This window comes from Cavenderia fasciculata (assembly GCF_000203815.1).
Source record: "Cavenderia fasciculata unplaced genomic scaffold Scf_Dfasci-G-b-205a01.r1-3, whole genome shotgun sequence".
In the NCBI taxonomy this organism is placed as follows: Eukaryota; Evosea; class Eumycetozoa; order Acytosteliales; family Cavenderiaceae; genus Cavenderia; species Cavenderia fasciculata.
In genome coordinates this window covers 1,662,862-1,677,987 of record NW_004457737.1, presented here as the reverse complement: position 1 = coordinate 1,677,987, position 15,126 = coordinate 1,662,862, and the positions used below count along the sequence as shown (strand labels likewise).

At 32.3% G+C, this 15,126-nt stretch overlaps 10 protein-coding genes and 1 non-coding gene across 11 annotated transcripts; 4 read left to right on the top strand and 7 right to left on the bottom strand.

Annotated features, from left to right (window-relative positions):
* Nucleotides 1-132: 132 nt before the first annotated feature.
* On the top strand, nt 133-462 carry DFA_03378 (uncharacterized protein; the record flags this gene model as incomplete). The annotated part of the gene is made up of 3 exons (XM_004362925.1): nt 133-212; nt 282-341; nt 405-462. 3 exons carry the CDS (start codon nt 133-135, stop codon nt 460-462), a joined length of 198 nt encoding a protein of 65 aa, XP_004362982.1.
* An 847-nt stretch (nt 463-1,309) lies between these two features.
* DFA_03377 (uncharacterized protein) lies at nt 1,310-2,199 on the top strand (the record flags this gene model as incomplete). The annotated part of the gene is made up of 2 exons (XM_004362924.1): nt 1,310-1,491; nt 1,551-2,199. The coding sequence occupies 2 exons, from the start codon at nt 1,310-1,312 to the stop codon at nt 2,197-2,199; spliced, it is 831 nt and encodes a 276-aa protein (XP_004362981.1).
* A 56-nt stretch (nt 2,200-2,255) lies between these two features.
* DFA_03376 (short-chain dehydrogenase/reductase family protein) lies at nt 2,256-3,238 on the bottom strand (the record flags this gene model as incomplete). Its single annotated transcript, XM_004362923.1, has 3 exons — nt 2,256-2,803; nt 2,859-3,119; nt 3,202-3,238. 3 exons carry the CDS (start codon nt 3,236-3,238, stop codon nt 2,256-2,258), a joined length of 846 nt encoding a protein of 281 aa, XP_004362980.1.
* Nucleotides 3,239-3,494: 256 nt separating this feature from the next.
* DFA_03375 (putative acetyl-CoA transporter) lies at nt 3,495-5,376 on the bottom strand (the record flags this gene model as incomplete). Its single annotated transcript, XM_004362922.1, has 5 exons — nt 3,495-3,703; nt 3,764-3,853; nt 3,929-4,151; nt 4,215-5,230; nt 5,295-5,376. The coding sequence occupies 5 exons, from the start codon at nt 5,374-5,376 to the stop codon at nt 3,495-3,497; spliced, it is 1,620 nt and encodes a 539-aa protein (XP_004362979.1).
* Nucleotides 5,377-5,487: 111 nt separating this feature from the next.
* On the top strand, nt 5,488-6,283 carry DFA_03374 (uncharacterized protein; the record flags this gene model as incomplete). The annotated part of the gene is made up of 3 exons (XM_004362921.1): nt 5,488-5,656; nt 5,806-6,117; nt 6,198-6,283. 3 exons carry the CDS (start codon nt 5,488-5,490, stop codon nt 6,281-6,283), a joined length of 567 nt encoding a protein of 188 aa, XP_004362978.1.
* Nucleotides 6,284-6,348: 65 nt separating this feature from the next.
* DFA_03373 (zinc-containing alcohol dehydrogenase) lies at nt 6,349-9,263 on the bottom strand (the record flags this gene model as incomplete). The annotated part of the gene is made up of 8 exons (XM_004362920.1): nt 6,349-6,353; nt 6,433-6,954; nt 7,030-7,394; nt 7,667-7,700; nt 7,779-8,492; nt 8,555-8,703; nt 8,771-9,026; nt 9,140-9,263. The coding sequence occupies 8 exons, from the start codon at nt 9,261-9,263 to the stop codon at nt 6,349-6,351; spliced, it is 2,169 nt and encodes a 722-aa protein (XP_004362977.1).
* A 337-nt stretch (nt 9,264-9,600) lies between these two features.
* DFA_03372 (uncharacterized protein) lies at nt 9,601-10,743 on the top strand (the record flags this gene model as incomplete). Its single annotated transcript, XM_004362919.1, has 3 exons — nt 9,601-9,769; nt 9,857-10,541; nt 10,575-10,743. The coding sequence occupies 3 exons, from the start codon at nt 9,601-9,603 to the stop codon at nt 10,741-10,743; spliced, it is 1,023 nt and encodes a 340-aa protein (XP_004362976.1).
* Nucleotides 10,744-10,887: 144 nt separating this feature from the next.
* amdhd1 (imidazolonepropionase) lies at nt 10,888-12,319 on the bottom strand (the record flags this gene model as incomplete). The annotated part of the gene is made up of 3 exons (XM_004362918.1): nt 10,888-11,048; nt 11,132-12,146; nt 12,227-12,319. 3 exons carry the CDS (start codon nt 12,317-12,319, stop codon nt 10,888-10,890), a joined length of 1,269 nt encoding a protein of 422 aa, XP_004362975.1.
* A 588-nt stretch (nt 12,320-12,907) lies between these two features.
* Nucleotides 12,908-12,980, bottom strand: DFA_03370. The gene has a single exon. It is a non-coding gene; the product is annotated as a tRNA-Met (tRNA).
* Nucleotides 12,981-13,457: 477 nt separating this feature from the next.
* On the bottom strand, nt 13,458-13,829 carry DFA_03369 (uncharacterized protein; the record flags this gene model as incomplete). Its single annotated transcript, XM_004362917.1, has 1 exon — nt 13,458-13,829. One exon carries the CDS (start codon nt 13,827-13,829, stop codon nt 13,458-13,460), a length of 372 nt encoding a protein of 123 aa, XP_004362974.1.
* A 315-nt stretch (nt 13,830-14,144) lies between these two features.
* DFA_03368 (uncharacterized protein) lies at nt 14,145-14,895 on the bottom strand (the record flags this gene model as incomplete). The annotated part of the gene is made up of 2 exons (XM_004362916.1): nt 14,145-14,382; nt 14,462-14,895. The coding sequence occupies 2 exons, from the start codon at nt 14,893-14,895 to the stop codon at nt 14,145-14,147; spliced, it is 672 nt and encodes a 223-aa protein (XP_004362973.1).
* Between the last annotated feature and the right edge of the window lie 231 nt (nt 14,896-15,126).

The window sequence follows — 15,126 nt, the reverse complement described above, 5'->3', positions numbered from 1 at the left end:
CTCTTATCCATATGTAGCAGCGTCGTCTACCAATGGCACTGACCAATCATCCAAGATTGGAGTCATTGTGAGGAGATGAAAAAAAAGATTGATATCAATTCCAAAGATCAAGTTGAGGCACAGAAAAATAACATGCACAAGTCGATCATAAAGGGTAAAAAAGCGATCGAGGAAGATCTTAAATCAAACGTGCCACCAAACCCACCATTGTTGTAAGTTTAAATATAAAAGACACCCATTCAAACCTACAATTTTTTATAACTTATATATATTTTTAATAGGGTCACCTACAATGAAAGCGTGCATGATGGAAAATGGATTAGTAAAGAGACAACTAGATTGTACGTATAGAGAAACAGCGACTACTTTAGGATTTATTTATTTATATATATTTTTTTTTTTAGAGTTGTTTTGTATGGTATTGGTTTACAGTTGACATTAGTAGTCATGGATTTAAATTAGATATTGGCAAATGATTCATTATTTCATGCCGTCGATTGGCTTTTAAATTAAAAGCCATTTGTAGGTGATGGTCTTTTTATTAGAGCAACATTTATTTATGATCATTATCAACAAGTTTAGATTCTAATGATGGGCATGTCTTTTTTTTGCTTTAATAAAAAGACCATCACATTGCACTTTTGCCCTTGGTCGAACCCTTGACTCTTAATCATCAACCCATCAATAAACTGGTCTAATATTACTATATATTTGTAAATTTTTGTATTGTTAGTTTTCTAATTTGGAATGATTGATATAGTATGTATTAATCTTTTATTTTCCTTTACTATATATATAAATAGCTTTATTCACAAGACGCACCACTTACAAACACCAGAACCCAATCGAATACCCTCTGTTGGAATATATAGAAAATCAGATATTTTCTTTTTGGAAATTGGAAAGCCGACCTAGCACCTCTTGCTCTTGTCGTTTTCCTCTTCACCTTTCTGATGGAAAATTGAAGGTCCGTCTGCTTTCTCCAGGGTTGCCCTTTGTCCATCGGTGGTTCTCTAGTTTGATTGGACAAACCAAAGAGAGATTGAGATAGAAGGTACGGAGAACACAATAATTAAAACAGTTTATTTGGTTAAAAATAAAAATATCTTTGGGACACGAGGTTATATTAAAATGTATATATTATAATTCGTCATCAAACAGTTCGGACAACAGCTTTATTGTAATAATAAAAAAGATTTTTTCAATTTGAAGCACCAAAAAATATCTCTGCCATCGCAAATATAAAGAGCTGAGGACTAGACCGAATCATTTTCATTTTCAACTTCACTACTTTAATCACATTTAAATAATGAAATTCGCATTCTTTTTATTACTATCTTGTTTAGCAGTATTACATGTCTCTGCTGGTGGCGCCAATGGTGGCCATCACAATAACAAACCACCAAAATACATGAACTATGTACCTTATGCAGGTGTCAATTGTACTGGCCCTGTTGATGGTCATGGTACATCCTATTTACTCAATACTTGGTATGTAAATTCAAAAAAATCTTTTATAAAATAATTATTAATTTTTTGTTTTTTTTTAGTATTCCATTTGAAGGATATGCTTTAAAGTATGTACTTAATGGTACCAATGTTGATAGTTATTACTATTTCGGTGCACAGAACTGTAACGGTGCACCAGATGGACCATACTCTTCAGCCGTTGACAAATGTTATAGATTCAAGAATGGGTATCCTACCAACCCATACTTTTATGCTCATTTAACCGTCAGCCGTAAGGCCATCAAGCCACCCAAAGATACTCTTTGTCTCTACATGAAGTCATACTCTGAAACCAATCTCAAGTGCAAGTCTGATTTCAATTGGTCCAAGTACGTAACCAACGGTACCTCTTGGTTATGGTTGGCAGACTTCTCTGAAACGTTGTTCTGTGACAACAACAACAAGGCCATTGAATTATTGTGCAACACCACCACTAACGCTTGCCAAACCACTTTCAAGGATGCATCATGTGATCCATTCCCACAACAACTTGCCAACCTTGTTAGCAAGTGTGTAGGTCCAAATCCAAACCATCACTGTGGGGACTCTGACTCTGATTCTGATTCCGACTCCGATTCTGACTCTGACCGTTTAAATAATAATGCTGCAAAGTCAACATCTGATTTTAAGATCATTTTTGGTGGTATTCATACTCCATTCACAACTCCAAGAAATGTTTATAATAATTAATTAATAAAAAGAAAACTATAAATATTTAAAAAAAAAAAATTATTTAATTAATTAATTTATTTTGGAGCAATAGCAGTATTTGAAACAAATTCCTTATAACTATTCAATTCAGCTTGAGTTTTATCAATTTCTTGTTGAGCAATGTCAACGGCATCTGGACCAACGAACAATTTAACTGGAGCATCATCTCTGTTGGCATAGTGCAACAAAATTTCGGCATACTTTTCTGGGTCACCCAATGGCAATCCCTTTCTTCTTGCCAACCAGACATGGATAAAGTTGGCAGAGTCATATTCTGGGATAACATGAGCAGGTTTTGGGAAACCGGCAAGAATTGGAGTCTCAAAGGTACCTGGGCAAACAGCGGTGACCTTTACATTGTATGGTTTTAATTCATAGGCCAATGATTCACTGGCACCAATAAGAGCATACTTGGATGAAGAGTAGGCTGAACATCCTTCGAAATGAGTGAAACCAGCAATAGAAGCAATATTGTAGATGTGTCCACTCTTTTCCTTGAGGTATGGAATAGCGTATCTCATAACACTCAATGGTGCAAAGAAATTAATATCAAAGTTTTCTTTGTATTCTTTGGTTGAGATTTCTAAAAAAGATAAAGTGTCAATATTATCCCTTTTTTTCTATTTTTTTAATTTTACCTTCAATGGCACCTGGTTGAGCATATCCAGAGTTATTGACAACGATATCAATTCTACCAAATACTTGTACAACTTTAACAAAGGAAGCCTTTAAGATTTCTTCATCGATGAGGTCTGTTTGGACTGCTAAAAACTTGTCACCATATTTAGTGGCAAGACCAGTCTTTTCAAACTTTTGAAGATCACGAGTGGTACCAGCTACCTTGTGTCCTGCTGAAAGTACCTTCTCAGCCAAAGCTAGACCTAAACCACCAGTTGCACCTAAATATATCAATATCAAATATAAATGTGTTAACAAAGCTTTTATGAAAAGTGAGGAAGTGAAGATCATAACATATCATACCAGTAATATACCAAACTTGTTCTTTAATAGGTTCCATTGTTGTATTTGTATCTGTTTATCTGTTGAGAGAGAGAGAGAGAAGAGAATAAAAAAAAAAGAAGAGATGAAGATTCATTTTAACCTCAAAGTTAACTGTTCAAAAAAATCACATATATCTGGGAGCCCACGTGGACACGTCTCCAATCAACTCGCAGCGGATGGTTTGAAAAATTAAAAAAAATCAAACGGCAAAAGACCAACCACATTTGGAATGATCATTATTGTTATTCAAGTTAATTTTTTATTAGTTGTCTTTATTCCCCTTTTGCAATTGCGAAACTAGAAGGTTTAATCTTTTCAATGGGGATCATCTTTTTTGTTAATATTCTATGCATAATGAGACCATATACAACCAAAATGATTGTAACCGTAAAATATCCATCTCTAGTGGTAACAATCTCACCTCCTTCATCATTACATAGTGATTTAATTTCGTCTGTAGTTCCAATTAATTCAACAATCACTAAAATAAATAAATAAATTAATATTAAAAATAAAGATGATTGAGTTTGTTTAAGCTTACCTCCATTTGGAATTACACATTGAGTAGATGTAAATTTATCAATCAAAGTTAGAATTAAAAATTTAGGCCATGTTCCTCCAAGATTTGCAACTAAATTCAAATTAAGAAAAATGAATAAATATATATATTATTATTATTAATTATTATTTTTTATCTTTTACATACTAGTATTTAAAAAAGTTAAATAAGTGCCACCTATATGATGATTCTTTTCACTAATTTTTAAAAAGAAACCACCTTGACCAACACTCATAAGCGTCGACATGAATGATGAGCAAGTAGACAATAATAATAAAATGAAATAAAAGAACCAACCTTTTTGGAAAAATACAACCGATAACATATTCAAAAATACAAATACTACACCAAAAAAGTATGCTTTTGTCCACTAAAAAAGAAAAGAATGATTGATTCATTAATATTTATATTAATAAATATTTAATTTACATACAATTGTTAAAGGATTATCTCTAATTAATTTACCGGCGACAATTGAGAATAGAATGGTACAAGGAAATTGAAAGATTGAGAAACTAGCCAAATCCTCTTTCTTCATACCCAATTCCAATAGTCTTAGAGAAAGAGCACTTTCATTTGATTGAAAAACAACTTTACTCAATAAAAACATCATCGATAGTGTTCTAATATGAGGTAAACTAATAATCTTCCAAAGATATTGATAGATTTGAATTGGTTTTAAATCTGTTTCTTCCATTTCATCATCTTCTTGTTGTTGTAAATTCATTGATTCATTATTATTGATTAATTGTTGTTGTTGTTGTGGATCATCCAATTTTTTGTTTGTACTACTATTTAATTTTGGTGAACCTCCATTTGGTGTTGATGATTGATTAGTTCTTTCTTCATTTTTCATTGTCGCCAAAATAATACTAAATACTATATAGATGAGACCCCAGAAATACAAATAACTAGATAGTGTGATGATACCAACATCGGCATTGTAATGTGACGACGGACGAATATATTTGTTTGAAAATTCGGCACTAGACAATGCCAAATAGACAGTATACGATAAAAAGAAACCAGTACTAAGTCCTATATTCTGACATGTACTGGCAAGGTGAACGTTGGCTTTAGAGAGAATAGTCAAAGCCCATCCATCAACTGCAATGTCTTGTGTAGCCATCATAACGACAAACGATCCAAACAACAGAGTAATCTTTATAATCTCTGTTTCACTGTGTTCAATGAGATCATCGATGATGTTACCATTGGCCAGAACCAAAAACATTGAACCTGCCAACAATTGAATAGGAACAATCCATGACTTTCTCCGACCAAAACTCTTGAAATAGTAACTATCTACAAACGGTGACCATAGAATCTTGAGACTATACGGAAATCCAGTCAATGAAAATATTCCAATCTGTGTATACGTTGAATGTTTATGTAATAAGAAAGGTATAGTACCAAATGTTAATCCTAATGGTATACCTTGAAATAAATCTTAAAAAAGTAAAAAGTAAATAGAAAAGAAAAAAGATAAGTAAAAGTATAATATATAACATACAAAGTATAATTAACCATATAATGTTTCCTAAATCATCACCAAACCTTTTATATAGACTTGTATGTTTAAATATTTTAATCATCCTTCTCTCTCTCTCTCTATCTGAGGTTTATATATTCTCTCTCTATCGTTCTATATATCACTCTACCTCTATATCAGTCTAAACGAATGAATATGATGATAGATAGAATAAATGAATAGTTATAGTTTAAAAAGAAGAATGATACTAACAACAGAGTTTAAAAGTTATTTTCGTCTTGGTTCATGTTCTGTCAGAGGTGATTTTTGTGAATTTAATTTATTTAATATTTTAATTTTAAAAGGTTCATTTGAAGCGATCTGTTTGTTCACACATTTAGAGAGTATCATCATCATCATCATTTGTACATATATTAAAAAAGAGAATAGTAGTTTATAAAAAACTATAGATTAGATAGATGGGTCAATTTGGTATGGAGCGAATGAATGAATGACTACTATCAACTTTATGTTTCTAATTTGTTATACATAGAAAATGCACTTGCATTGATTGCAGTTGGAATGATTTGGGGATGTACCAATCCATTTATTAAACGTGGTAGTGAAGGAGTATCATCAATCAAGAAAAATAGTGCAGTCATGCAATTCATATCAGAGTTTATCTATCTTTGGACAAAACCAACATACTTTATACCGATGGTCATCAATCTTAGTGGCTCTATCGTATTTTTCTATACTCTTGGTCATGCCGACATATCTCTTGTCGTACCGATTTCAAACTCTTTAACCTTTTTATTCACTGCTTTTACTGGAATGTTATTAAAGGAAAGATTATTAGGTTGGAGTATGAAAAGGAATTCAAAAGAAAAGAAAAGAAAAAGAAAGATTAATAACTTTTTTATTTATTTATTTATTTATTTTTAGGATCATATGTTGGAATGTTATGTGTATTAACTGGTGTAACTATTTGTGTTGCTGGTAAAACTTTACTTGAAACATCTTCCTCTTAAATAATCATAATAATAATAATTTATAAATACTTTTAATTTATTTGTTTATTGTTGAATTTTAACAACTAATCTTTTTTTTGAATCTTTGTTTAACCAATTTGATTCAATATCTTTAAATTCAACAGTTTGAGTATCAAGGATTAATTTACCTTGATTGACAAGTGACAGTATAGAGTTTAGGTGTTGTTTGAGATAACGTTCAATTTCACCTGGTGGGAATGATCCAAAACCAGACCCAACAATTTCAAGACCCGAAGAACGTAGATAGGCTGATTTGATGGGTACACTCGAACCTGCCATTTCACCGACGGTAACATATCTAATGATATTGTCTACGGTGTGTTTGGGAGCAGCTGCCAATACATCTAAAACCAATTCAGCTGGACGACCCCAAAGATAATCAATGACAACATCAAATGGATGTTTTGAATGTATTTCCTTTACCTTTTGAGTAAATGCCTCTTCATTGTCACCTAGTACTACATAGTCATCGATTCCATACTTTTCCTTCATCTCTTTTAATGTGTTTTCATTACGTCCAGATGCAACTACATAAGCTGCACCCGATATCTTTGCAAGTTGAACTGCTACTTTACCTGTAAATCCAGTTGCTCCATTTACAAATACAACATTTCCTTTTTTAAATTGTCCTCTAATATTTAATGCCATTCCTAAATTAGAAATAGAAATTGAAATAGAATAAGTATACTTATACTTTTACTTATACTTTTATATATTTTACATACCAGCACCTAAAATAGCATTTGGTACAGAAGCAGCAGCAACAACATTTGAAGTATTTTCTTGATCCAATACAACCCATTTATCCTTTTTAAGCAATGCCTTTTCAGCAAACATACCAGTAATACCCATAGCATAGACTAATCTACCATCATCCAAACGAGCAATACCATCAACACCTACGGTAGTTGGGAATGTCTTGTATGAGAGGTAATGTCTTCCACTAGCTTTACCAATATCTAATTGTTTGATACTCGATGCCAATACATCGGCAATCACCTCTTCTTCTGGATTTGATACTTGAGGGATTGGGAATGTTTCATAAACAGGAACTCCTGCTTTATGTAATACTGCTGCATTCATCATCTTTCTAGAAATCTTTAAAAATTGTTGTTTAATTGATATGATTTAATTGTAAATAATATATATAAATGATTATTTATATATATATCTCTTTGTTTATATGTTTATATGTATGTATATTTGAAATTGAAATGAATCAAATAAATAGATATTGTTGTTTTTATATAAGCATTTGTGATGAATGATTCTTATTCCTGAAGAAAATTCCGGAGTATGAGAATGACATGGGTGTTCCGAAAAACTAAATTCGTCTTTCTCTTCCTCGGCTCCAGTTCAAACGAAAATATCATCATCGAATCGACATATTGATGTTCTAGATTTCTTAATTTAGGATTACAACGTCATTATATATTATATATACTTTTGATTTATTATTGATTAAATAATCTACTATTGACTCTAGCAATAAATAGAGTTGAATCAGTTGATTGATTTTGATTTTCAATCTTTAATTCAGTATTGCAAGGAACAAATAAAACAGTACCTTGACGTAGTATTGTTGGGTTTGAGGAAGAAGAAGAAGAGTTATAATTTGTTTTGTTGATGGTTACAGAAGAATCTGTTAGTAATACAATGGATGGAGATTGATGTGTAGAAGTGTAAGAGGATGATGGTGATAATTGGATGCGTTCAACTTCAAACTCATCGACTGGTGGTTGAAAGAGACATGATTTGACACCGTTGGATTCATGGGTTGTTGGTGTTACATAGCTGGGACATCCAGTGGTATAGGTTAGCATTTGAGCCAGTGTCTTCCAGTCCTTTAGTTTGGGTGTGAGACCTGCACGCACTACATTATCACTTGGTGCCATACATTCGATACAATCACCTGCAATATAAGCATGTGGTTCACCTGCAGGAAGATACAATGCCTCTCCAGGTTGCATCTCCATATAATTTAAAAGATAGGCAAAGAATACACCAACATCACCAACATATTGTTGATGTAATGTTAATATTAATTGATTCAATTTGTTGTTGCCATCTCTTTCTTTTTCCAATCTATTGGTCAATAATAATAATTGATTTGCTACCAATGTACTATCAGCTTGTAATAATGCTGTTACAATTGATTGAAGATATAAATTACAATTATTTTTGTTTACTAAAGTAAAAGAGAGATTAGTATAAAATTATCATTTCTTTTTCTTTTCTTTTTTTTCTTACCTTGATTTAAATCAAGTTGAGATGAAATGGTATCTTTTAATTCCTTTACATTATCAATAAATTCTAATATTTCAGATAGTTTTCTAAAACTACATAATGCTTTAAATGGAGTTAAAGCAATTGCAATCTCTGGTTTATGATATGGGTCCCTAACAAAATAAAAAAAATGATATAAGAGGAAGAATACGAATAGTTGTTGTTGATTTGATTACGTACTTGTAAATATCGGGAAAAGAAGAATGTAATTGTTTGGCCAATTTAGAATCGGGATGAGATTGAATAGATAGAGCAGTTCTAATGGACAAGACTTTAAAAAGAAAAGGAAAATCTTGACCGAATCTTTCAACTACCTTGCTACCAAGCAGCTTTTCACTACCTCCATTCATTTCTATATATTCTTTTAGTGGTACAAGTTTATGATTCTCTATTTCTACTTTTGATGGTCCTGATGGATGTGCTCCCATCCATAGTTCTAAAAAATTATATAAAGGTTAACAATTGATTGATTGATTGATTGATTGATTGATTGATTGATTGATTGATTGATTGATTGATTGATTGATTGATTGATTGATTGATTCATACCTGCATAAGGAGTAGATTGATCATCATCACTAACTTGTAATAGTTTAGCTACAGCACTATCAGCACCGTATTTACCCCAATTATAATTCTGTGCTACACAATGTAATTGTACTATCTTATTCATCTCCGATATCTATCTATATATATATATCTTTATGTTTGTTGTTATTGTTGAATGAAATTTCCTTTCGTGGAGATGAGGGACTTGAAAAGTGTCGGTAAGAATCTAACTATTTATTTAAAATAAAATTAAAAATGATGTTCCCAAAATGATGTAGTTTCTAACTTTGTCTACATGCATGCATCGGTGTACATCGAACATCTTTCGGTTACCCCATCGGGATTATGATAAGTTGAATTAAAACAACACACTTACCTACCTACCTACTCCCCCACACCAACTTTCAAAAATTAGTTTGTTTGTTAGTTGCTTGTTTGTTCTCTAAAGATAATTAATTAAAATGGAAGAGATAAGAAAGGTAGCTTTGATTACAGGTATAACAGGACAAGATGGATCATATCTAACAGAGTTTTTACTATCAAAAGGGTATACTGTACATGGTATCATTAGAAGATCATCATCATTTAATACACAACGTATTGATCATTTAGACTTTTCACCAAATTCAAGTATGTAAAGAATGAAAATGAACCAAGTATACTCTTCTTATATGATTTCTAATATTATCTACATTTCTTTCTATATATATATTTTAGGATTACATTTACATTATGGAGATTTAACAGATTCAACCAATTTAGTTAGTATAGTTCACAAGGTTAATCCAACAGAGGTATATAATCTTGGAGCACAGAGTCATGTAAAGGTATCGTTTGAATGTGCAGAGTATACTTCTGATGTGGATGCTCTAGGGTGTCTACGTCTGCTAGATGCCATTCGATCGTGTAATTTGGAGAAACAAGTCAAGTTTTATCAGGCCTCTACGAGTGAACTGTATGGCAAGGCAAGGGAGATACCACAGTCAGAGACGACGCCATTCTATCCTCGGTCACCATACGCAGTGGCCAAACAATTTGCATACTGGACATGTGTAAACTATCGTGAGGCATACGGTATCTTTGCGTGCAACGGTATTCTGTTCAACCACGAGTCTCCTCGTAGAGGTATGACATTTGTCACTCGAAAGATTACACGGTTTGTGGCACGTATAAAGGCCGGTCAAAACGACACCTTGTATCTTGGCAATTTGAATGCAAAGAGAGATTGGGGTCATGCAAGAGACTATGTAGAGGCAATGTGGTTGATGTTGCAACAAGACCAAGCACAAGATTTCGTTATTGCCACTGGTGAGACACACTCGGTCAGAGAGTTTACGGAAAAGGCGTTCAAAGAGATTGGTGTCACTATCAAATGGCGTGGAGAAGATCTCAACGAAGAAGGGTATGACCAACACAGCGACAGAGTCTATGTTAGGGTCGACCCCAAATACTTTCGTCCAACCGAAGTAGACATCCTCTTGGGCAATCCAACCAAAGCTCAACAAATTCTAAAATGGAAACCTAAAACCTCTTTTGAGCATTTAATCAAAGAAATGGTTGAAAAGGATTTTGAATATTTAAATGCTGGTGATAAATATAATTAATCAAATCAAAAATATTAATAATAAATAGAACATATAAATATATATATATATATATATATGTTAACATTCTTTTTTGTAATTTTAAATAATAATATTATTAAATGATATGATTCATTTGTTTGATTTCTTAAATTTTTGTCTTTTTTATTTACTAAAAACAACTGTACCCTTTTTAATTACATTTAAAATGGGAGGATCTACCATTTCATAGATAATATGTTCCCATCTTGGTGAATCAATCACAATCATATCTCCAAATTTGTTTACTTCAAGTGATCCATGTGTATTTGATATATTTAATGATGCTAAAATAAATAAAGTTAAAAAATTAATATATATATTTCTTTTTTTTTCTATTTTCTATTTTGTTTTCTTTCTATTTTTTTACCAGCAGAATTTAAAGTAGCAGCAATTAAAGATTCATTCATATTCATTTTCATCAAGACACAAGCAAGATTCATAACAAATGGCATTGATAGACAATGAGCATTTGGATTAAAATCTGATCCAAGACATACTGGTACACCCAATTCGATCATGCGACGTGCGGGTGGTGCTTCGAGACGAAGGACATAGGCAGTGGTGGGGAGGAGGACACCAAAGGTTGGTGTGGCGGCCATGGTCTTCATACCCTCTTCGCTGACCTTTTCCAAATGACTGATGGCACGTGCTTTGAGCTCGCCGGCCAACTCTCCCGATGCCATATAACTAAGCTCGTCGCCGTGAAAGTTAATCTCTAGTCCGAGTGCTTTACCAGCCTCGAGGATACGTCTAGTGTCGTCGAGTTCAAAGAATCCCTTTTCCAAAAAAACGTCAATGTTGGCGGGTGAGATCTCACCTGCTGCTCTGAGACGTGCCAACTCTGGAAGCTGGTTCTCTACAATATCTTGAGTTGCTTGAGCGGCTGTCGATCCCTTTGGAATTGAATGTGCACCCAAATAGGTCGATACAATCTCGACGGGGTGAATCTTGTTGGCGCGATGCAACACCTTTAGCATCTTCATCTCGGTGTCCTTTTCCAAACCATATCCACTCTTTGCTTCGATTGTTGTCGTACCTTGTCGCAACATACGGTCTAGACGTGGCTGTAGTAGCGATAATAGCTCGTCTTCACTAGCTTGACGAGTGTGATTGACGGTAAAGGTGATACCTCCTCCGGCTTGTTGTACTTCTAGATAGGTGGCTCCAGCCAACTTCATTGCAAACTCGTGTACACGATCACCTGCAAATACGGGGTGAGTGTGTCCGTCGACAAAGCCTGGTATCACAGACTTGCCAGATGCGTCTATCACACGCTCAAACTCGGCATCTCTATACTTGGGTCCAATGTCTTGTTCTTTTCCTACATCTACAATCACTCCTTTTTCATCGACTATTAATGATCCATTTTCTATAATCTCTACCTACGTGTGGATAGAGAGGTAAGAAGAGGTAAGAGTGATGATCATCAGATAGGTTGTGATGTTTTTTATTTGAATCATACATTGCTCATCTCTTTACCAACAAGGAATGGTTTATTGTCTTTAGATACTGTTACTAGTTGTGTTGCATTCTTTATGTATAATTTATATTTCATCTTTTTAATTGCTTGTGATTTGATCAAATGAATATGAATGAAAATGCATATTGCATTTTGTCCTTTTTTAGACAGTTTTTTTTTTTTATTTATTTTTTATTAATATCATATGTATCTTTATAACTACAATCTTACTCTAAGAACTATCATGTTTATATCTTTAGATAGTTATTTATTAAGTTAACTCGCTAACTTCAATTCTTTTTGTCCTGATCATGATTTGTTCCGATTTGAACTGGTTCCTCCTTTTTTGCTCTCGTTTCCTATTTTTCCTCACTCCTGATTTTTTTCAGGGGGAGAGGAGAATGGAAAGAGTGGAAAAAAGGAAAGGAGAGGAGAGAGGAAAAAAAGGAAAGGAGAGAGAGAGAGAGAGGGGAAAAAAGGAAAGGAGAGAGAGAGAGGAAAAAAGGAAAAAAGGAAAGGAGAGGAAAGAGTGGAAAAAAGGAAAAAAGGAAAGAGAGGAAAGAGTGGAAAAAAAGGAAAGGAGAGAGAGAGAGAGAGGAAAAAAGGAAAGGAGAGAGAGAGAGGAAAAAAGGAAAGGAGAGAGAGAGAGAGGAAAAAAGGAAAAAAGGAAAAAAGGGAAAAATCTGCCTGAAGGGAGGATTGAACTCCCGACCTTAGGATTATGAGACCTACGCTCTGCCAGCTGAGCTATCCAAGCATTTTTGGATGCCCCAAAAAATAAAACAAAAAATTTGTACCTTTTTCGTTTTTTCAATTTTTTTACTTGCAGAAAGAACCTTTTATTTGATGCATATGTAGTATAAACATAAATTATAACCAATTTAAATAATATTGTATTATACTAGACACTTTATAGAACCTTTTTAGTCCTCTTTTATTTTTTGAGCTGTTATTTTATTAATAAAAGCATTACTTTGATTCCAACTCATGTAATTTTACCAAAAATATGCTTGTAAATGAACCCTCCTAGTCCCCTTTATTAAAAAGATATTAAAAATTTATCAGAATTTCATAATCATACTTGTTTTTCCTACGACAATAAATAATTCTTTAATTATATAGTATAAGAATAGGGTTTTGTTAAAAAATAATCTAGTTGTACAAATAATATTCATTTGGAAATTTAAATGTTTAAAGAATATTTAATAATTTGTTTAGAAAAAGGATGATTTATTTAATGATAATCTCCACGTCTACCAGTGCTAGCATTATCACCAAGCTTTCTGAGATCTCTCTTGATGTCTAGATAACCTTCCTTGATATCTTCAGCGATGGTTCTACCAGCTTCCTTGAACCATTCTTTAGTCTTTTCTCCAGCGACAGAGGCGTCTTCCTTTAATTGTTCGGTTCCTTCTTTGACCTCTTCCTTTAGTTTAGGTGAAGTTGAAGTAGATGTTCTTGGTGGTAGTGGTGGTGCACCATCGGTAGCAGAGGTTGTGGTGGTTGTAGTAGTCTTTGTTGTGGTAACCTTGTTTGGATCGGTTTCATCTACCGTAATTTTAACCTTACGATCCTCTACAGTTGCTTTATTATTATCTAATACCATTTTTTTAATTATGTAAATTATTAATTATCTATATGAAATTAAACTATAAACTATTTTTAAAATAAACTATTATCCTTTTAAATGTTATTTATAAAATATTATAATATGGATCTAGATTTCCACTCCAAATTGGAAAAATACTTTTTAAAAAAAAATAAAATAAAAAGTGAAAATAAATATTTTTTCCAAATTTGGTTAAATTTCACATTGTTGTACCAAATAAAGATATATCGATTTAAAAAGTGTATATCCATAATTGGTTTGTTGATTGATTTTTTTTTTTCCACAACAATATTGTTGTTTTATTTCGCTTTGTTAACATTGTAGAGACCATTCAGTTTGTTCCAATTTTTCAGTCAGTGTCATTATATCATCGTTAAATGATCTAATATTTTGTTGAATTGATTTTGTAATATCCAAGACAGATGTCAAATTATTGTTTGTATAAATCAATTCCTTGTTGATCGATGAAAATACTGAATGACTCTTTGATACCAATGTTTTTCTAAGAGTTTCATTCATTTGTTTAAGTTGACCTTCTCCAAGACTTAAACTAATAACATAAATTGTCGTCAGTTATAACTCTTTATACATGTTGATTATAAATATATGTATATATATATTATACTTACGGTGTTCTTGTTTGAGATGATTGAGATGGTTTTTGAAATTGTAATAGTGTAGGTGATGATACTATTTTAGTCGTAGTAGTTGTAATAGAAGAAGAAGAAGGATGAGGAGGAGGAGGAGATTCCAAAGTATATGTAATATTCGTAGAATCATCAACAATGATTGGTGTTGTAGTGGTTATTGATGTATTTAAAGTCGTATTTAAAGATTGAATTGTTGATGTTGATTCATTGTTGTATATTACATTATTATTATTATTATTATTATTATTATTTACATTTTCAGGTTGTTTTATATTTATTTGTTGTTGTTGTTCTTCTTGTTTCTTTTTCTTTTCATCTTTAATGTTGTTGTTGTAGTCATCTTCATCATAATCATCTTCATCTTCACTATCTTCACCTTCAATTATCTTTTTAGATTTCTTTATTTCTTTCATTTCTCTCTCGAGTACTATAGTTCTATTGTTATTTATATCTTTGCGATCTTTTGATCAGCTGAAACTGAGTTCTCTCTCTTTTTGAAATTAATTAATTATTATTTGTTTTTTAAAAAAAAAATGTTGATAAAAAGAAGTTTCTCCACTCTTGATTCATTTCTTTTTTTGTTTTTTGAATCAAATAGAAATAGATAACTCTTTTTGTTTTTATTTATTTCTATCTCTGAGATA